The sequence below is a fragment of the Rhinolophus ferrumequinum genome, chromosome 4, assembly GCF_004115265.2.
Source record: "Rhinolophus ferrumequinum isolate MPI-CBG mRhiFer1 chromosome 4, mRhiFer1_v1.p, whole genome shotgun sequence".
Taxonomy (NCBI): Eukaryota; Metazoa; Chordata; class Mammalia; order Chiroptera; family Rhinolophidae; genus Rhinolophus; species Rhinolophus ferrumequinum.
The window spans coordinates 26,750,199-26,772,161 of NC_046287.1; the positions used below are offsets into that span (position 1 = coordinate 26,750,199).

At 35.5% G+C, this 21,963-nt stretch overlaps 1 protein-coding gene across 2 annotated transcripts in view; it reads left to right on the forward strand.

Moving 5' to 3' along the window:
* Positions 1–2,844: 2,844 nt before the first annotated feature.
* The window catches only part of UCHL3 (ubiquitin C-terminal hydrolase L3), a 45,728-nt gene continuing 26,609 nt past the window's right edge, over positions 2,845–21,963 (forward strand). For both annotated transcript variants that reach the window (XM_033103907.1, XM_033103906.1), the window contains exons 1-6: positions 2,845–2,993; positions 3,109–3,120; positions 12,379–12,507; positions 15,903–16,059; positions 16,639–16,724; positions 18,586–18,633. In XM_033103907.1, coding sequence (XP_032959798.1) covers positions 2,952–2,993; positions 3,109–3,120; positions 12,379–12,507; positions 15,903–16,059; positions 16,639–16,724; positions 18,586–18,633 — 474 coding nt within the window. In that variant the 5' untranslated portion in view covers positions 2,845–2,951. The remainder of the gene's footprint in view (positions 2,994–3,108; positions 3,121–12,378; positions 12,508–15,902; positions 16,060–16,638; positions 16,725–18,585; positions 18,634–21,963) is intronic.

A 21,963-nucleotide genomic window follows, 5' to 3' on the forward strand; every position in this document is an offset into this window, starting at 1 on the left:
TTTCTGGGAGCCTCTGGTCACACTTTCATCAACAGATCAATACACAACCTTGTTTTATGAGTTTCTGTTTAAAGACTCCTCACTTAACATATATTATTGATTCATCGATATTGAACTCACTGTCAACAGCACCATAACTCATGCCTGAAGGAATTTATCTAACCCATGTATTTTCTCTAGGAGGCACATCACAGCCTTACTGCACTTAGAAACACTAGATAACACATCAACACAATGCTTGGGCCATACATACATACAATGAAATCACCAAAAAAAGCACAAAAATGTGGCACTACATAGACTGCAAAAAGAACACTTGTTTCCAGCATGAGGCCTGAAACAAGAAGGTAGAGCAGCATTGCTTGGTTGAGTTCAGCTGGGAATTCAAGTTTTTTGCCACTCCTTCACTCATGTCTGCGAATGACTGCAAAAGTGACACGAGTATTGATTTGGGATTATTGATTTATTACCAAATAACTGTTAGTAAGTAGGCAAATTCAAAATTTAGAATCCATGAATAAGGAGTATCGACAGTACTTTGCCCCTTAGTGGGATAAACTTCAAAGTTACGAGTATATGGCAAAGGATGTGGATAAAGTGAGGGTTTAAAAATTGGGGCCCACGTAGAATCTTGGGCCCCATCTCAGATTTATTGAGTCAAAATCTGCATTTCAAATTCCCCAAAGGTTTGTATACACATTCAAGTTTGAGAAGCCCTGCCCTCAGGTAGGTACACTCATGCCGGGGGGTGGGGGGTGGTGGTGGTGGTGGCGGCAGTTAAACCCTATGAAGATTAGGGACCTACTACATTTATAAGGTTTATATGGGTCCAAAAGTCTGGGAGCATCCTGGGACAACCTCTCTAAGGTGAAGACTAAGTTATTGCGCCTTGCATTTCCTATTAATTGGGAAGAGACAGAGCACTTGGTGGGTCTCTTTAGCTTTTGGAGACAGCATATGCCACACTTGGAAAACAGTTACAACACTTTGATTGGGTGACGTGACAGCTGTCAGTTTAAGTGGGTCTCTGAGCCAGAAAGTGTTATGTAGCAGGTCCAAGCTGGAATGAAAGCTTCCTTGCTGTTTGGCTCTATGTCTCCGCAGATCTAGGGGTGCTCGAGATGTCCGTGATGGGTACGGATGCTGTGTGGAGTCGTAGGCAAGCCCTCACAGGAGAGTCATAGTGCAGAACCTAAAAGGCTGGGAGCAAGGCCATTCCTCTGACAGCAAGGCATTTGAAAAACAGCTCCTGGCATGCCACGGAGAGCCTGGCCGTGCAACTTAAGTATTATGCAACTTAAGTTTATGCATCTTAAATTTCAGATTTGCCAAATCACAGTTGAGTGGGGATAGCAGCAAGCTATCAGATAGATAAAGAAAAGAGGAGTCAGGGATTGGAAATTCCTTGGAGGTCAAAGAACAGTGGCCAGAAAAACAGGAGTGGGAGAGTTAGAAGTTTCCCAAGAAAGGCAAGCTCCCCATAATAAGATAAACTTTTTCTCACTCTCTAACTACTCCTCTCTCTGAATGTCCTTTATCGGGTACAGAATAGTAATATACACTCTACCCCAGGTCAAATCTTTGGAGTTACCATTGACAATTCCTGCTCAGCAAAGGGAACCCCTTTAAAATAGTATCTCTTTAAGTTGTGCCTGCCTCTCCATCTCCATCGCTACTACCTTAATTAAGTCTGTCATCAATTCACTCTTGCAAGTCCTCTACATTATTGACAAATGGCGTTTCTGTATATCTGATTGTTCCATTCATTCCTCAAATACTTTTTGAGCATCTACTATGTATCAGGCACCGGGTTAGGCTGTGGGGAAACAATGTGAAGAATTTAAAAAGCTGCTGCTGCGAGCCTCATGGAATTGACAGTCTGGTGGATGAGAGATATGAAAATCATGCTTAAAATCCTTCAGTGATTCCCTGCTGTTTTCAAGATGAAGCCCAAATATCTTGACTGGCTTGTCCCTGCTTATCTGTCCAGCATCACCTCTAACCTCTGCCTTTCCATCTTTCAGGTTCTGCTGTCACAATGCATATTTTCTTCAGGGCACCTGCACGGCTAACGTCAGTCTCTGTTAAGGGTTCACTCCAGCTGTCCACACTCCTCAGGAATCCTTCTGGACACTCCCGTCTTCCTTCAGCTACTCTTCTTTGTCACTCCACCACACTTCATGCTACACTACCACATATGTATCACACTTTATTATTCTTCGTTCTTTTGTCCACCTCTTACAATACCGTGAGCTCAGCTCTGTGTACCCAAGACTTAGTATAACGTCTGATTCCTAATAGGCATTTGACATTTTTTTTTTTTGGTCAAATGTAACCGAGTAGACATATAGAAATGCCCCTCCCCCACCCCCACTCCAGCCCTCTGCAATAGCAGACCAGACAAGGTCAACACATCACTTCTTCACCTTGACAAAGGAGCTTCTGGGGCACAACTCCCAGGCGTCCTCTGGCCTCGAGGCCTTCAGATGGACAGCTACCGGCTCCCTTACTTCTCAGAATGATACTCAGTAGTGCGCCCCCTATCGCTTCCGACTGACGCTGCAGGAATGGGGGGCGCCAGCGAGCACGCGGTCCCAGACCAGTTCAAGGCGCATGCGAGCACGGGAGAGCTCGGCCGGATAGGAAGAGTCCAAGCGTGAGGGGGAGCGAGCTGCAGATTCAGATACTTTTTTACCTACTGCAATAGGGAGGTGGCTCTTATTCTTTTTCTCGCCAACTTTATCTTAATTTAAAATGTAAAATTTTACATATGGCTTTGCAGGGAACGCGAAAGGGGCTAAAGTGTTTTCAAGTTCTTCTCTTGTCGTTCAGCACCCCTCCCGCGGGGCGGTGGGGTGGAAGAGCCCAGGTCAAGGCGCGCGGGGGCGGAAGCGGCCGCGGCTGCGACGGCGACGGCTGTCAGAGCTGCAGAGTGGCCCGGCGGAGCTGCCATGGAGCGTCAGCGCTGGCTGCCGCTGGAGGCCAATCCCGAGGTGAGAGCAGCTTTAATCTCGGCCTGGGGCCCCCGGCAGGGGAGAAGGGAACCGGGTTGCTGGAGCTAGTTCAAGGCAGTCTGTCTCTTAATCCTGTTCTCTGTTTCGTTTCCAGGTCACCAACCAGGTGAGTGAAGTGCCTTGTCGCTCGAGACCCTGGAGTTCTCTCTGGCCATCTCCACCTCCACGCTCCCTAAGAGTCTGGGATTTAATTCCCTGGCGGTTCCTCTTGCGCGTGTTCCCATTTTACGGCTGTCCCACTCCCACCTGGCTCCTGAAGATGCTCCCAGCTGTCTCAGCCCTTCCCTGTGGTCCCATTCCTCCGTCATAACATTTTCTGGGGTTTCGGGGTTTCAGAGATTTCACTCTGGATCCCTTTTCCTCATTTCTTCTTTCTTTTGCTTCCTGCACGTGCAGATTCCATAATTTTCCCACCCCTATACCTCCTGGGTGACTAATTTACCTACACTACCTGACTCCAAGCTTTATAAACTCGCCCACCCAGTCCTTGTAATTTCATCTACCGCCTGCACTATGAAATCATCTTCTCTTGCCCCATCAAGTCACTTCTCTTCCCCGCCACGCCCCCTTTCTCTTCCAGTTTCATAAAACTGGAATTTAATTGCTTTCATAACATAGAAAGCTCAGTATAATGGTTCCCACACTATTCTTTGCCACATACAACCCTTAAAGTTCACCTGTGTATTGGACGTTCGAATTTAAGGAGGGGACGGGGCTACTCGATTAAAAGAACCGATGCTACCAGGTATAAACTTTTGATTTGCTCAGGTGTATTTTGTCCTACATGGTCAACAGCTAGTTTGCTTTTCACCGCCCTCTTAGTTTATTATATGATACACTTCCCACCCCCCCACCCCACCCCCCACCCCGCCACCACATCTTCCTTCTCCATCACTAAGGAATATCGATTCATCACGTACTTAATTGCCTTTTGGTTTCCAAAGTTTGTAGAAAATTCTTTATATAAGAAAGTAGATAGAAATACTTGAATGTTGGCAGCAAAACCTTTGTCTTTTTATTCAGGTTTACTATGTGCTTTTGAAATGACTATTATTTCTTATCAGTTTATAATGTAGAAAAAAATAGGAAAAGCTCAAAACCCAACATACATCTTTTATTCTTATGGTAGCATTTCCTATTGATGTTAATTTTCTTTTGTTTTACCCCCTTTGAAATTTGCTGTTCATTTTTTTTCCCTGTCATTCTTTGACCACTTTGTACAGTGAGCATAATCATCAGGCTGAAAGTCAGTATTTGCAATTTCTAATTTAATGCCCTAGGAAAGAAGCGTATTTCTCTCAGACTTAATCCAAAACTATTTTTACACTTTTTTTTAAAGGTGTGGGTTTTTTTTAAAGCTTTATTTATTTTAAATGTGTTTTTCCAGGACCCATCAGCTCCAAGTCAAGTAGTTGTTTCAATCTAGTTGTGGAGGGTGCAGCTCACAGTGGCCAGTGTGGGAATCCAAACGGCGACCTTGGTGTTACCAGCACTGAGCTCTAATCAACTGAGCTACCTGGCTGCCCCTATTTTTACACCTTTTGTGAAAAATCAGTTTACCATATATCTGGAGAATGTTCGGTTTCGTTGATCTATGTATCTGTTCTTTCATCAGTACCACACAGTTTTGATTACTGTAGTTTTATAGTAAGTCTTGAAATTAAATAGTATGTATCCTCCAACTTTGTTCTTATTTTTCAAAATTGTTTAGGCTATTTTAGTTACTTTACCTTTCTATGTAAATTTTAGAATCAGCTTGGCAATTTCTACAAAACGTCCTATTTGACTTTGATGGTGAATGTGTGCATAACTTGACAGCTTCATTTTGGGGAAAATTAGCATCTTAACAATACTGAGTCTTGCAAGCCATGAAGATGGTACATCTCATCATTTGCTTTGATTTGTTTCAACAGTGTTTTGTTTCAGTGTGTAGATCTTGCACATATTTTGTTAGATTTATACCTAAGTAGTGATTTGGGAGGCTATTGTAAATGATAACAATTTTAAAGTCTTAATTTCTAATTGTCCATTGCTATATATAGAAATACTGATTTTTATATGTTGACTTTGTATCCTGCTGCTTGTTGAATTTACCTATTATAATGGCTTTTTTTTTAGATGCTTGGGATTTTCTATATAGACAATCATATCCTCTGTGAATAGACTGTTTTATTTCTTTTCAGTTTGTATGCATTTTCTTTCTTTCTTTTTTTCTTTGCACGGGTTAGGACCTTCAATGCAACATTGAATGGCATGGAGATTTCCAGATGTTAGAGGGAAAACATTTGATCTTTCCTCATTAGAGATGTTAGTTGTAGGGTTTTGGTAGATGCTTTTTATAAGGCTAAGAAAGTTCCTTTCTTTTCCTAGTTTGATAAGAGTTTTCATCATGTATCAATGTTGAATTTTCTCAAATGACTTTTCTGCATCTTTTGAGATGATCATTTAAGGAAGAAATAATATCAGTTATACATAAACGTAGAAGAGGGGGGACACTTCTCAACCCATTTTATGGTCAGCATTACCAGACAAACCATGATAACAAAAACTGAAGACCAACATCCCTCATGAACATAGATGGAAATACCCTCAACAAAATATTAGCAAAGACAATGTAGGAGTATATAAAAACGATAACATGTCATGACCAAGAAGAGTGTTTCCTGGTATTGTAAAGTTGGTATACCATTCAAAAATCAATCAATATAATTAACTATCTTAACAGACTAAAGAACAAAACTATTTTTAGATGATACTTGTTTTAATAAGATATATTACTAGAAAATTATGTTCTGTGATTCAGCTATTATTGGATCTTGTTCCTAGGTAATCTTGATGAACTTGAAAAAATTCACATTAATTAAATAATATTTTGGGGCATCATTTTTAATATCAACTATCTGAGCAGAAAGTGGTTACATTTTGGGATTAAAACATTTATGCTTTTCTGCTTTTCAGTCCATTGGGAAGAGACAAACAATAAACAAGTAAGCAAACAAATAATTAGCAATTGTTACAGGTGTAATGAAAAAAAATTAACAGGGTATTGTGATGGAGACCATCAGGGAAAACAACAGGTTGGATGGTAACAGGAGGCCATTCTGAGGTGCCATAAACAGCGAAGAGATGTTATTAGTATATGATTGTATACTATTTCTGGCATGCTTTGTTGTGGTTCAGTTTTAAAATAATTTATAAAAGAAGTGATGTACTTTTAGTGGGAGAATGGGCAAGTATCTAGGAAGTGATTAATTTTAATGAAAATTTTTGTGGTTGTTTCTTAATTCTCAATGTGTTAGAACCAAGAAAAGAAAATGAATAGAAATTTAATTAACTGACTTAGAATTTGGAGAATTAAGGCACAGATAAACCCTAACAACAGTATCCATCCCCACCATCTCTTATTTCCTCAAATTAATGAATAGTAGGCCTTTTACTTGTCTTCACAGTCTTACAATTTGGTAGCTGCATGTGTTGTACTTTCAGTTTGAGCAAATACTGTTTTTGCTCTGATGCCTACTTTGTATAACAATGATCAACACATGTCTACTGTATGCAGATCATTGTTAATTGCTAGACATTAAATAGTAACCATGTGACTCAGTAGATGTGGAAAGCAATGATTTCTTTTGTTGGTTAATATGCTGTCAGTCTCTTCTAAGGATATTTTGTCATGCTACAGGTAGGACTTACCTAGAATAAAAATCAGTGAAGTGATAGAAAAATTTTATTTAAAAATATTAAGCTCTTTTATTTACAATATTTTTAAAGGGGTAGTAGGAGCTTGTAGCTGATTGAAAGTAACATATAATTAAGCATCAAAAATTATAACTTTTAAAAAAGTACAGTTTCTGATATGGGCAATCATAACATTTCTTTTTATGACGATATTAGATTTTCATCCTGAATATGTTTTGTGCTTTGAGCATAGCACAGCCACATTATGTATATTTTTAAATATTGTTGTATTTTAGAACCAGTTAATTTTTGGAATTCCCGAAAGGATATGGAATTCCCCTAGAAGTATTCCTAATTGATTTTACTGAAGAGGCGAAATATTTTCTAGCATAATGTATAATGTCCAAAGGAAAATAAATTTAACGTAACTATTGTATTTAGCTTAGATATTTAGAGTTGGAAAATGAATTAGAGATCATCTGCTGGATTATTGCCATAAACATACAAAAATTCTCCAGTTAGTGGATCTCATTGTAAGAAAAACAGCCTGTTACTCTGTTCTCCTCTAGCTACTACTGTCTCATTCTGTTTTCTTTCTTTGTGAGTTGTTCACAACTAATTGTCCACAGGAACTGTTGCTGCTTTCTCATCTCTGTTTTTTTTTTCTGTATTCACTTATATCTAGCTTGCTTCTATCCTCACCATTTCATAGTAACTGCTTTTGTCAAGATTACTAGTCATAGCTTTGCCAGATCCTTTGGTCACTTTCTGTTATTGTATTTCTTGACCGCTCAGCAACATTTGGTAGAGTAGCCCACCCCATCCTTCTTGAAACATCTTTGCTTGGCTTCAGTGATAATTCTGGTTTTCCCCCTTTTTCTCTGACTGCTTCTCAGATTCACCTTTGCTGGATCTCTTCTCCCTTTCATCTTCTAAGGAGTTCCTCAGTAGTAACGCCTAGACTGCTAATCTTTTCTATGTACATTCTCTCTCTAGTGATGTTTTCTGTTGTATAGCGTTAATTCTATCAATTGTCACATAATTGATCCCATATTCCTCTAAGCTCTGACTTCTCCACCAAAGTGGAAATCTGTATATTCAACTACGTCTTTGTTATCACCAATTGGATGTCTTGTAGATACCTCAAACTTAACATGGCTGGAAAAGTAATCTAGATTTTATCCTCCCACCTCTCCTCCAAAGGTGTTTCTTCTCCAGTCTTCCAAGCGCTGCCATTTATTGAATGCCCGTCAGTGGCATTGGTTCTTCTTTACAACTGTGCTACTTTGGAAAGGCTGTACTGTATTGATTTGATTTCTTGGATTAGTATCTCTGCTCTAAGACTATGGGCAGTTGCCTAAACTCTCTGTACCTCCGTTTCTTAGTTTCTTATAATCTCTCATGATCTTGTAAAATTGTTGTAAGGCTTAAATAAATGACTACATATAAAGTATGTAGAACAATTTCTAGAGCAAAGCATGCACTCTGTGAATGTTAGCTTTTAAAAATATTCTTTTCCCCTAACTTCTAAGATCCAATTGATCTGCCACTGTTATAGACTTTTCTTTCAAATTCTGTTCCAAATCTGGCCATTCTCCCCATTTCTATTACTACAACCCACGCCACCATCCTTCCTTAGTTTGGACAACTTCAGTCGCTTCCTAACTAGTTTTTCTGCTTCTCCCTTTTCCTCCCCAACATCTGTTCTCCATGTACACCCGAAGTGGTTTTATTAAAATGCAAATCACATCTTATGTCTCCCTGCTTAAAACACTCAAAATCATCTTCCACTGCTTGTCCTTCGAATACAATTCAAACTCAATACAATTTAAAAAATTCGAATACAATTCAAAAAATTGATGAGGAGGTGCTGTCCGCTTCCATCCCTCTCATGCCGAGCTGCAGTCTTGGAACGCCAAACCTGTTCCTGCTTCAGAGGCTTTGTGCTTGCCCATTTTTTGTTAAGAATCATTGTGATCCGGGTTGTTTCACGGCTGGTTCTTTCTTGTCATTTGTGGCTTAACTTCAAGTCACCTCAGTTAGTCTTTCTTTGATTATGCAGCTAGAGTTCCTCCCCACCCCTGGAACCTGCACTGACATCAGGTCTTGTTTTATTTTCTTCATAATACTTACCAGGTTGTGAAATGATCTCAGGTGTTTACTTGTTTATTGTGTGTACCCTACCACTACAGCGTAAGTTGTATGTGGGCAAGGACATGTCTGAACTATGGTGCCTGGCCCATAGCGTGCTCTCAACAAATAGTTATTGAATGGAAGAATGAATAAATCTCATATAACTGTTTTCCTGCTCCAGAAAGTCTTTCTCAAAATTATCTTTAATGTGGTCATGAATCTTGTACTTGAAAATTTCAATGAGCAGTATTCTACCTCATAAAGTGGTTTAATTTTTTTATTTTAATAATGAGAATAATATGCAATATGGTTAGAAGAATTACATTTATATTTCTGCTGAAAGCAAATCTGCTTTCCTGTAACTTCTTCCAGTTGCTCATCCGTCTTCCCTTTGAAACCATACAGAGTAAATCTAATGGCTCTTCCATGATATTCCTAAGAATATCTGGCGATGGGATCATAATAATTTAAATGGTCTCTGAACAGATTGTCCCGCTGTGACATCTTCCTAAACCTTCTCCTTCCTGATCTCCTTCCTTGAGTTTGCTTCTGTTTATCATTGTTCTTCATAAAGTAGTCCTCCCAGAGATGATTTCATAATCCACTCGGAAAATGTGTGTTGAATGTAGTGGGTGAGTACAATATTCTGGGTAATACTTCCTTTAAAGCAGACCAGTGCTGCATCACTTTTGTTGACAATTGTGTAGTCAGTCCATTGAGCCTGCAGGGAAGTGAACGTCCTTTTTCCTTAATCCCCACGTTAGATGTTTTCATATTTCCCTATTCTGTACTAAAATAATTTCATTTTGTTTATTTTTCACTAAATCTCTATTAAAATTCATTTTGCTGGTTTCCAGTCTTTAAAAACCATTTTCTCATTTAAGTATTAGTTATTCTCCTAGTTCTGCATCTAGCAGTTACTACTAGTATACTTTTAATAGTTACAATATCAAACAATTACTAAATAAGTATAATTTCTGTCTTAACCCAGATCATTAATAAAGTAGTAACAAGGCAGCAACTAGGCCTTGTTACTACTGCTCAGGCCGTTAAAAAACAGAGAAAGTGGTTTTAGAACAAAATTAACAAGAAAATGGATTTTCTTTTTTTAATTTATAAAGTCAGAATTTTTGTTATTTGACTGTCACCTAAAGAATGAGGAATTCATTATAAATTAAGGGCAGAGAATAACAGTTTTTCAGATCGAGAACTCCAGTGTGTAGCTAAAAACCTGGAGAGAAGAGCTGGTTATAGACCCTTTGAGAACTCGAAAAGTTAGTTCATTGTGGCTAAAGTTAGAGAACAAGGTACAGAAAAGATACTTCAAGCAGTGAGAGGTGAGGCTGGAAAAGTAGATAGGTACTAGAGCATCCAGAACTTTGCATGTGGGTTCTGGCTCTGTGACCTTGAAAAATCACATAACCCCTGGACTTGATTTTCTCACTGGTGATGGATATAATAAAACCTATCTTCCCACTTGTCATCAAGAAGTACATTAAAACTCCTCACACGGTTTCTAATACATGCTACTCTTAAGTATTTACAAATAATTTTTTCTTTGTTTGGTGGAAAATTTATCATTGGGCCATTGAATAAAAAGGATAAGTTGGCCAAGGATCTTTCGGAGGCACATATTCTACTTTACTAATTATTTTTCTTGATTGGCCAAAATTTTAAAGACATTGTGATAATTTAGTGAGCTAGTCAGTCAGAATTTTCTTGTTATTTTATTACCAGGTGTTTAGAAAAGCCAGATGACTGGTATTACGCGTTATAAGTCCCTTTATTCTTTTTTGTGCAAACAGGATTCTTCTAATTGTGTAGAGATGGCTTTGCACATCTATATATAGAATGCTTTCCTTTGTGAGTTGTCTGCAGAGATTTTTTTGGGGTGGTATAGTTTTAAGACTTATTTTGGGTTTTCTCCCAGTTTTAAAGGTTTAAATAAAATACACATGTAGATCAGTTCTATAGATTTGTAACTTAGAAACTACATATAACTATTGTAAAAATAACACTTTTAAAAAATACTGGAAAACAAAAAGTTGAGATCACTCTACCCAATCTAACTGCTGTTGGTATTTTAGAACATTTCCTTCTACTTTCTTTTTGCATATGATCATCAAACCCCCAGGTGGGCTTTTTTTTTTTAAATTATAAAAGCAGGACACCTTTATGATTTTAAAAAAAGTGAGAGGTAAAAGTTGAAGACCGTCTACCCCATCCTTTCTCCACTTCCCAGCAGTAGGTACTATTAGTAGCTGCTTTTATTCTTTTTATTCATCTGGTGACTTCCTGTGAGAGTCTGACTCAACAATCTGGAATCAGAGGATGCCGCCAATGTACTTAATAGATATTAATTTCATGGGACTTCTTTGTATGAGTGTCATTTGCTTGGTAATATGAGTCAAAAGTTAAGGAAAAGTATGATTTCAGTTAAAATTTATTCAATTTTGTATTTAATTTAATCTGCTATTTAGCCATTGTGTCCTCAGTTTGATACTAACCAGTCTCACTACACTTGCTGCGTTTGGAGCTTGGTACCTTTTATACTTGTTAGCTTTGGCTGACATGGAGTAAATTTACACGTTTGACTTCAAAGTAACTTACCAATTTTGTCCAGACTATTTTTTCACTAAAATGTTTAACTGCTTTTTTTTTTTGTTTTCTCTGCTCCTTTTTTTCTATAATTTGAAATTTATTTTGTGATGGTGCACTTTTAAAAATCATCAGCTTCATTCAGTACAGATATTTGTTAAGAATTTATTGTGAAATTGACTCCATTCTCATTAGTATTTTATTTTTTTATTTTTCCTCTCTGCAAAAGATTAGGGTCTGACATTTTATTTTCCAATGAAATGTAAAGAGTTTCGAAAAACCACTATTCTTTTGTTACAGTTGTTTTGTTACAGTTGTTTATATTATAGTAAATATAAGAAAGGCAATGAAGTTGAGTAGGTTTCATTGTGTACTTGAGGCCAGAAAGCCAGTAGTTTACTTCTTACATCAAGCATTCTTTGGTGTTCAGACAAGTCACTTGGACTTTTTTGGCTTTATATACTCTTTGCTTGTTGATATAATTTGTGATTATCTATGTATCTATCTATCTACCTACCTACCTACCTACCTTTAAACCTCAGGCATCATTTTTGGTAAGACAAACTGTGTTGATTTTCTACTAAAAATATTCTTTATTTACCAGAACTTAGATGTATCTCATTGAGAATCAAATGTGGAAATTAATTTAACATATCAATCAAGCCAAGTTGTTTTATGTGTTTGGTTAAGTTCTGGCTTATTATATTCAATCTCAAAATAATGAATTTTGAAAAAAAGGAATTTTGCTTAATATGTAATAAATTTTAAATGTTTGTTAATTGATGTAAATAAATTCCTTCCTACCCTGTTCATGGAAAACTAGCTTCACTTCTTTCTTATTGAAAATCTGTAATATTTGTACCTTGCATTCTCTTTTATGTATTAGATACACAGTACTTACATGTTGATTATTTCCCTGTTAACACTATATGTTTTTTTTCCCTCCTTTTACCAGTTTCTCAAACAATTAGGTCTACATCCTAACTGGCAATTTGTTGATGTGTATGGAATGGATCCTGAACTCCTTAGCATGGTACCAAGACCAGTGTGTGCAGTATTACTTCTCTTCCCTATCACAGAAAAGGTATTGTTAAGTAAGATACAGAGATTCTAGTAAATAGAAAATTCTTTTTTATTGGTTAATTAAAAATAATGTTCTTCTTTAAGAACAAATGACTCCCTTCTTGTATAAAAAGAGGAACTCTAGGGAGTGGAAATACCGTAAAAATCTAGTTTCATTAAAGAGATGATATTTAGATTTTGATTTATAAATTGACAATAAAGCCCTTAGTCTTTTAAATATGAGTGGTTTTCTTCTTTTATAAAATATGGTTAGTTTGCCTCAACTGTGTTTTGGTATGGCATTTAATCACATTTTGTTGTTTATACTTTAGAAACGTAAGTACTAGAATAATCTTAAATGTGTCTTAGAAAATGTATGAATAAGGAATATATTCAAGTTTTCAATACATAAAATATGTAAATTTTTTCAATATACACATATGTAAAAAGAAATCTTTGCTTTTTTTAAGGAGTTAGGTGTAACTAATGACATGGGTTACATTTTCAGAATAAACCTAATTTGGGTGGAAAACACTAAGATTAAATAGAGTTTAATTGGTAGATTTAGGATGTGTAAAGTTATATATATAACTATTATTAGATTTCTATTTAAATTCAAATCACCATATTTCAATCCTTTCTTCTACAATAATGTAATGCAGGTATGTGTATTATGGAGCCAGAACTTTTAAGTTCATTTTAATACAGCTTATGAGTCTATATCCTTCTAATTTTATTTTTAAACTTAGAAACAATAGGGGCCGACTGGTGGCTCAGGTGGTTGGAGCACTGGTGAGAGCTGCCATGAGCTGCTGTGAGCAGCCAACCAGCGAACGAGTTCCTCAGCCCCGGGGAGTGCAAGGCTTATAATACCAGCAAGGGCCAGGGAGTTGTGTCCTACACAACTAGACTGAGAAACAACAGCTTGAACTGGAGTTGGGGGAAGGGCGGAAAAAGAGGGGGAAAAAAACCTTAGAAACAATAGGATGAACTCAGAGCTTGTAAAAAATGAAGTAAATGTTTGGGAAGATGTGGGAGAAATAAGTGTTGATGACTTGGCATATACTCAGGTCATCAATTTCAGTAATAAATAGAGCCAGAAATTAAGAATTAGGTTTTGTTCAGTCCTAGAAATTCCTGGATAATTTTTTTTGTGCCCAAACTAATTAACCTCAGTTCAAGGTAAAATAAAAATACTGTGACATTTTTCTTTTCTACTTAAAGGTGCTACGAAACAAATTAATTAAAGAAGGGATGTTTCTTCATGTTTGCTGATTGTAATACTCATAGAAATTTGGAGTTAGAAATTTCTTGTGATTACCCAGTGTTAGATTAAACTACTTTTAGTGGTGAGGGTTGTGGTTATTCTGAACTTTGAGGAAGAGTTAGGACAAACACTTAAGTTTACCCTCTTTTAGTCTGTTATTTTCATCTTTTTTTAATTCCTGAAATAAGCCAATAGGCAGCTATTGGACCCCAGTTGTAAGGAGCAGTAAAAAAAATGAAAAAAAAAAAATCGGCTGCTGAAAGCTTAGGCTTTCTTAGTTGGTAAGCTACAAATGTGAGTTTATTGTATAAATTGGAAATTTCCCAAAGTGTTGACTTTTATGACCTCCTTTTTGTTTTTAAAGAATAAATGGGATTTGATCATTTTTAGTGGGTCATCAGTATTTATAAACGTTATCCTTATCAGTACTACTTCTTCATTTAGTGGATCATTAGGTAGTACCGAAAAGCTCATTGTGCCTACTACTACAAAGAACACAATTCTGAAATATTTATATAAGTGTTTATGAAAGTATAACTTATATAAATACATAAGTAGAGGATAAAGTGGCATGTGCCACTTTTTCATGTCTCTTAGAATTTGGTATATACCCATTTCAACTCGTGACATATTAAAGTCACTCAAAGGATATCTAGTGGATGTTTTAGAAGATAAGTGTTTTGGTCTTCTGCAATCTAGTTTAGGAACTGATTACGTACATAGTTTCAAATGGCTGAAGCATATTATGAATAGCAAAAGAACTGTCATGGATACCTTATTACCCTTTAAATAATGTCAATTTTGGGTTTTAAACGTGTGCTTTATAGTAGTGCTTACCAGCCAATGAATCACAGGTGAAGAAGCTATACATTTATTTCTTTCTGATATTTTTCTTGTCTCCTGACCATGTGTTTTCACTTAGTTCTGCCATAATCACTTTTCCTTTTGTCCTATACTTGCTGTATGTCATTTTAGGATTTTTTTTCTAAGCATTAAATCTTGTGAAATTATCAAATCTCATTTTGCTTTGTTATCAAGGAGCATTGATAGTAAACAACAACAAGAAAGTTAATTGTAGAACCATGTAAACATATCAACATAACACCTTACTACATTGAACCTTTCACAGTTTTTGCCAGTTGAACTTATATGAATGAAACAATGGTTCAGAATTTATTGTGAAAATGTTACTTAAAAATTTGATTTAGAAGCACATTCATAAAAATTATTTTTAAAAGCATACATATATTTGTTAGAAGCAGTTTCTTAATTATGGGTTTTCATAGACATCATTTGTTTCTTTTATGGCAGGGATCAGCAAACTTTTTCTGTAAAGGGCCAAATAGTAAATAATTTCAACTTTGTGGGCCTTAGAATCCCTTACAACTATTCAGCCTTCTAGTATGAAAACATCTGTAGACACTACTAAAATAAAACTTCATTTCTGAAAACAGGCTGTGGGCCAAATTTGACCTGAAGGCTGTAGTTTGCTGACTCTATTGGAATCTAAAACTTATAAGAAAACAACAGACAAAAGAATAAAATCATGTCTTTGCTGTCCCCCCTCGTCCTTCTCCTCACTCATTTTTAAAGCCTCTATTATTTTTAGCCATGTTTTACAAATGAGGCACAGAGACATTAAATAACTTGCCAGAATCTCACAGCTAATATGGGCAAAGCCAGGCAGTCAGGTGTGGAGCCCACACTTCTGACATTCATCATTTCTACTATGTTGTTTTTACAGCCACTTATAGATAATGGTGAATATTTGTTACAAATATTGTATGCTTATAAATATAGTGTGAAGTTTTAAACTATAGTGTGATTTAACAACATAGAAATGTAAAAAATAGAAAATAAAAATCCTCCAGTAATCTCTTATCTCAGAGATAACCTCTGTTAAGTTTTTGTGTAAACATGAGAATTATATTAGTATATATTGATCTAATAGCGCTCTGTAATCATAGGTAGATTTCTAAGTCAGAATATATGAATCTACTTTATTCTTTTAAAAATGCTTTATAGTGTTCCATTAAGATATATGTTAACCAAATACCCTTAGATGGATATTAGCATTTTTCAAGTTTTATGTTTAAGTCCTTTTTAATGTATTTTTTTCATATGCAGACTATTGACTTTTTCTTTAATAGTATGAAGTATTCAGAACAGAAGAGGAGGAAAAAATAAAATCTCAGGGACAAGATGTTACATCATCAGTGTATTTCATGAAGCAAACAATCAGCAATGCCTGCGGAACAATTGGACTGATCCATGCTATTGCCAACAATAAAGAGAAGATGCACTTTGGTAAATCATTTTCCATTACTGCTGCTTTCTCCCCTTAAGTTATAAGTTAACTTATTGAGCACTAGGTGGTGCTCTAGTTCTTTCTTTCAAAATACTAAATAAAGTATTTTTCCCGTTCTTTTATAATGGGACATATACCAGGGGTGCAAAAAAAACATACATTTTAAGAGATGTCATTTATGTATTACTTTTTGAAGTTGAATTGAATTACGGTAGCAATATGTAGTATGACGTTCACTCAAAAGATGGCGTTAATCAAATGATTGCTAGTGTCGTTCATTGTATTACAATTTTAATACAGTTTTTTCCTTTCTTAAAATGTATATACATTTTTTGTCACTGTCTGTATATACTGTTAGGAGAAATGTTAATCCTTGCATACGTTTATATTGTTGATAAATAGAGGCTTAACAAACAAAAACAACTTAGCCCCTATCGTTTACCTCAATATTCTTATATTCCTAATTTACAAGTGAAAGGGTTTTACTTGAAAAATAGGTAATATGCTTCTAGTATTTTCATATATCAGTCTCTTTGAGATATCAAGGCTTTTCAACTGTATGTTTTTAATATTCTCAGAATCTGGATCAGCCTTGAAAAAATTCCTGGAGGAGTCTGTGTCAATGAGCCCTGAAGAACGAGCCAGATACCTGGAGAACTATGATGTCAGTACCTTATTTCTGTCTTGGTTTCATATGTGGGCAAAATTTTGTGGAATTGTAGATCCCATTTAGGGGTTTGTCTTGAACCTGTAGTTTTGAACAATTACAGATTTTGTCATATCCATTAAAAAAGGCCTTTTGTACTTTTCAGGTAACATTACTGCAATGTCCATAAATGAGTCCAATTCTTTTCTATATCCAGAGCTGAATGAGAGAAAAAAAGCAGTTTGATTTATAAGTTTATAAAATATCTTATGGTTGACCATCCCTTACCATTCCCTCCCTATAATAACTATATGCCTGGCAATACCCTGTGTGTCTTTCACTGGGAATTTGGAGCAAGGTTGAAGACCAATGGTAAAAAAACAAAAGTTTAAAGGTAGATGGTATACCTAACTCTTTTATCAGTGTAATATTTTTGCATGTGGGAAAGACAGAGGCTACATAATCTAGTTTTAAATGATTGCACCATTTCATAGAATTTTCTTAGAATGATATTTATATTTTATTATTTTTGAAACCTGTTTTTTCTTTTGAAGGCTTTTTTAAAATTTATTTTTCAATTATAGTTAACATACAACATTATATTATGCTTTTATCTTTTAATAACATCATTAAGTAGATTGTAAATTCTCTGAAATTAAAAGTAGTGTAGTGCACAGATTATTTGACTAGAATAAAGCCTTACGCAGAGTTTGCCCAATAAATTCGTTGATTTAATTATCTTGTTTTTGCATTCTAATGCACCTTGATTATTTTAAATTGTTATTTCTTTAAAAAGCCTGCAGATCTCATAAGACATCTTTATTTACTTAAAAATAAAATAACCTAAAAGTCATCAGTAATCCCACCAAAGAGAGGTAGCCACATATTTTTTATAGGGAATATATATGTATATACACAATTTTTTAAAGCAAAAAATTTGATCACAGTGTAATATTGTTTTATAACTTGCTTTTTTCACTTAACTTATCACAAACGTATTACATACCAGTAAGTATATATTTGACATCATCAATTAATGGCTGCATAGCTTTTCATTGTATAATATTTTATTTAACCAATAAATTGTCATAAATTTAATATTTTTTTCTTTTTTTCCATGTTTAAAAAATACTATAAGGTGTATCATTGTAGCTAAATCTTTGCAAATATCCTTAATTATATATACTTAAGTACAGTTATATGCAAATATATAAACTTCTAGAAGTGAATTGCTGGATCAAACAGTTTGCATGTTTTGAAAGCTTTGATTCTTACTGCCAAATTGCCATTCATAAAGGTTGTACTTTCATCTGTAATTTACTACTTTGCCCATTTCTCTTCATCTTTGCTAATAGTGGGTATTATAAGAGCATTTGTTTTTAAGTTCAGGAAACTCAAATCTCTAGCTTCTGATAAACGCATGCCTTTGGCTGCACATTTCTAAACTGCTGACTGAAGCTGCATGATTAAGCATACATACAGCCAGAGCTGCAGAGGAGCATGTAACCTGGAGAAACAGATAAGCTAAGCTTCTTCAGTCTATACCTGTGAGATGCCTACCTTACTCTAGTCTCAGATGAATGAAGTGTTAAATGTTAATTCTAACAAACAAGTTAAATGACTCTCACTTACACCTGGAAATTACAAATAATCCGATATTCAGTTTCCTAAATATTCAGAGATTGTGGGTTGGAAAGTACAGCAATTCATTTAGTTACTCAGAAATCCTTAAATATTTAGTATGAACCTTTTCGTAAATGTCCCCCAATTTGTTGTTTCTTACAACACTTTAGATGTTAAAAGTTAGCATTGTTGTTTTCATTTAAAAAGAAGGATGTAGTCATTTTTTTCCTATTAATACCTTGTATTCTTATTACAGGCTATTCGAGTTACTCATGAGACCAGTGCCCATGAAGGTCAGACTGAGGTATTTCACATTTTTCAGAACTTTTCTTGCCATGTGTAAATTTCACCATAAATGTGTTGTATGGCATCTAGAAAACTACGTGGACTTTTGTATTCCTTTGAAGGAATTTGCTTAGGTAACAGTAGTCACGAAGCAGCACGAGGACATGTTTTGACAAATTGTTAACATGCACTTTGATGTCGGCCACCTCAGTTTGTTCAACCGTTTGCGTAGATTGCAGGTTAATGGGAAGGGGGCCTGTGTCTTCCCTCTCAGATTCCTTTGACTCGCAAGTATTTTGAGAAAAATACCTGTCCTGTAGTACAGGGAGATAACCTATGTGATTTTCAGGAGTCTTCCTCACACCCAGCTTTTAGCAAAAGCCTGCATCATTCTCTTTGCTCAGTAAATCTGTTCTGGGGCAATGTAATGGTCTTTACCATCTTTTCTCTGTTAGCTAGTTCTTCAGCTAGGTTGCTTCTTTTCTCCTCTCGCCTCGTTTTTCATTCTGGTGATTTTCCTCATTCTCTTCTTCCATTTCTTGTTTTCTTTCACTTTTAATTAAAGTCATTTGGTGTATCGATAACACATTTAAGTGTTAACACCAGAGAATTATAAATTTTTATCTTTCTTATCCCATATGTGACTTGAGACCATGCTTTCTCATGTACAAAGATGGCATTGCCTTTTTGCTTTAAAAATACTTTAAAAATACCTGATTTAAAAAATAGTGAAATTAACTATTTCCACTATCTCCAAAAACATTTTTTTAAGGAGAAAACAATTTGATCTTTTCATAGATCAAACTGGGTAACTGAATGTTTATAAACCATTTAGGAATTTAAACATTAATTCTCCTTAATTATATCATACTTTCTCGTTTACTCTCTTCTGCTATCAGAAATATGGACTGTTGTTTTTTTGACTACAATTACACACATACACACACACACACACACACACACACACCCCATGTCTAAGTGGCACCAGACTGGAAATTTATGAAATGCTCTGTTTTTTGAATTACTTTATATGATCCTGAGCATGTTCTCCATAATTACCATGTTTTGCCTTTTTTGTTTATAAAAATTAATGCTGATGATGATCAGCATGAAATTTGTGAAATAAGAAAAATATTTGTAATACAGGAATTAAAGGCTTTAATACATGTTTACTTTAAAAAAAATGCTTTGCGATACCCTCTCTTGCCTCCTTTTTGGTGCTTTCTCTAAATTATGGCTTTAATGCCTCATTTGAGATAATGTTCACATCTCTTTTACGAGACCTAAACTCCTTCATTTTTTTTCTAATCTTAGTTGCCTCTTAGACATCACCTGAATGACCACCAATATTTTAGAATGTATTTATTCTTGTTTGAGTTTATCTTGTGTCTTAAACTTTTTCTTCCCTTTTATTTTCCCTGTTTCTTACAATACCGTAATTCTATTCTAATTCTCATTCATTTTTACACAGTTCTGCTGGATTATCTTTCCTAAAATGTAACCTGAATCATTTGACTGCTCAAATTTTTCTAGGGGTTCCCCACGTACAGGGAAAACAGTGATTCTCAGGTGAGATGGAGGTAGAAGTTAGGATTTTTTGGATGGCTTTTTCAAATTGTATTCCAACAAGAATTAATCTCTTCTGCTCCTTTCACATCTCCCATAGAGAATCACTGCTAGAGTGAGCCATATTTTTGATGTATATTATAGCTCCAATGTGTATTGGGGTGGGAAAAAAAAAGCATTTGAGAACCATTCCCCAAGCATATGCACAAAATTTCAGCCTCTTTAGCCTAGCTGTATTTAAGGTTTTTCTAATCCTTGTCCTTATAATTTATCAACATTGTTTTCTCTTTAAATGTTTCTCTTTAGCCATCCCTCACTTTATTGTTACCATGATTTATCTCTTGGAATTCCCGCTTCCTAAAAATATTCCTTCTGTCAATCTCTGTTCTTAATTCTATCCATCCTTCAAGGTTTGGCTTGAATACCACCTTCTGCATGAAGCAGTCCATATGACCCCTACTATTTGCATTTTAGCTATTTATTTTCATTTTTTTTCCTGAATACTCAGAATCTTTGTTTAGGTCCTAAAGTATCTGATAATACATAGATAACAAAATATTGCTATTAAGTCCTTTTGCCATTTATTTCATTTGTATAGTAACCATACTGAAAAAAGTCTCCAATTATTGGATTGTAATTTATATGTTACACTTACAAAACTAATATTTCTAGTGTTTAAATTCCGGTGATAGAGCACTTTTAAAAATGTCTTTCTGGGGGTGGCTCACTTGGCTAGAGCGTGGTGCAGCTAAGACCGAGGTTGCCGGTTCAATCCCCACATGGGCCACTGTGAGCTGCGCCCTCCTTACCAAAAAGAAAAAAGGAAAAGAAAAAGCAGGGAAAAAAATGTATTTCTGTGTTTTATAAAATAAAGCTGTAAATGACAATGATAAATAAGTTAAATGTGTATGTTAAAAAAATATCTACTGACTTGGACTGACGGGTTTATTTCTGTGCTCTCAATACAATTCCATTGATCTCTATATTTTCATATTTTTAAGATGCATATTTTTTCATATTTTAACAGCTCTGAAATTAGGATATATCTTACAGTTGATGTCATAATTTACTTGGTAGTATTCCCGTCTGAGTGGTACATAAAATGATACATCTTATAGCTAGCGATGCCTTAAATTTGATGAAATGTAGTATCAGATCTCCTTTACTACGGCTCGTAGACATGGGGTGGTGTCTGATTCTTTTGGGCATACTCCAAAGTATCCAACAACATTCCTTGCGCAGAGGCACAATGCCTATTTATTAATTCACCAGAATTCATTCAGAACTATCCTTAGTGGTGTAAAAACTACAAAAAAAAAAAAAAAAAAGGCTAAATCTTGGTTTTTCGTAGTCCCCTGAGTAAACAAAACATATCCATTAATCATTGTTCCTCAATAAGGCACTATTAACATTTTGGGAAAGGTTCAATTCTTTGTTGTCTGGGGCTATTTTGTGCATTCCAGGGTGGGATATAGATATTATATTCTAGTCACTGAAAGAACAAAAACCAACACTATACTTTTCCAAATCCAGTATCATGCAGCTTAAAACTCCTGTAGCAGGGACTATTTTTGTGATCATCTCATTTCTGGTTCATCCACCATCTAAGAGCTTAAGTCTTTGTCATTATTACTATCTCCACTGCTCTCTGTTCTAGCACACTGGTTTTTGTCAGTCCCTATAAATACCTCAGTCTTTCCCATTTGTTTTCATTTATGTGGGCTGTCATAACCAAATACCACAGACAGTGACTTAAACAACAGAAATGTATTTTCTCACAGAT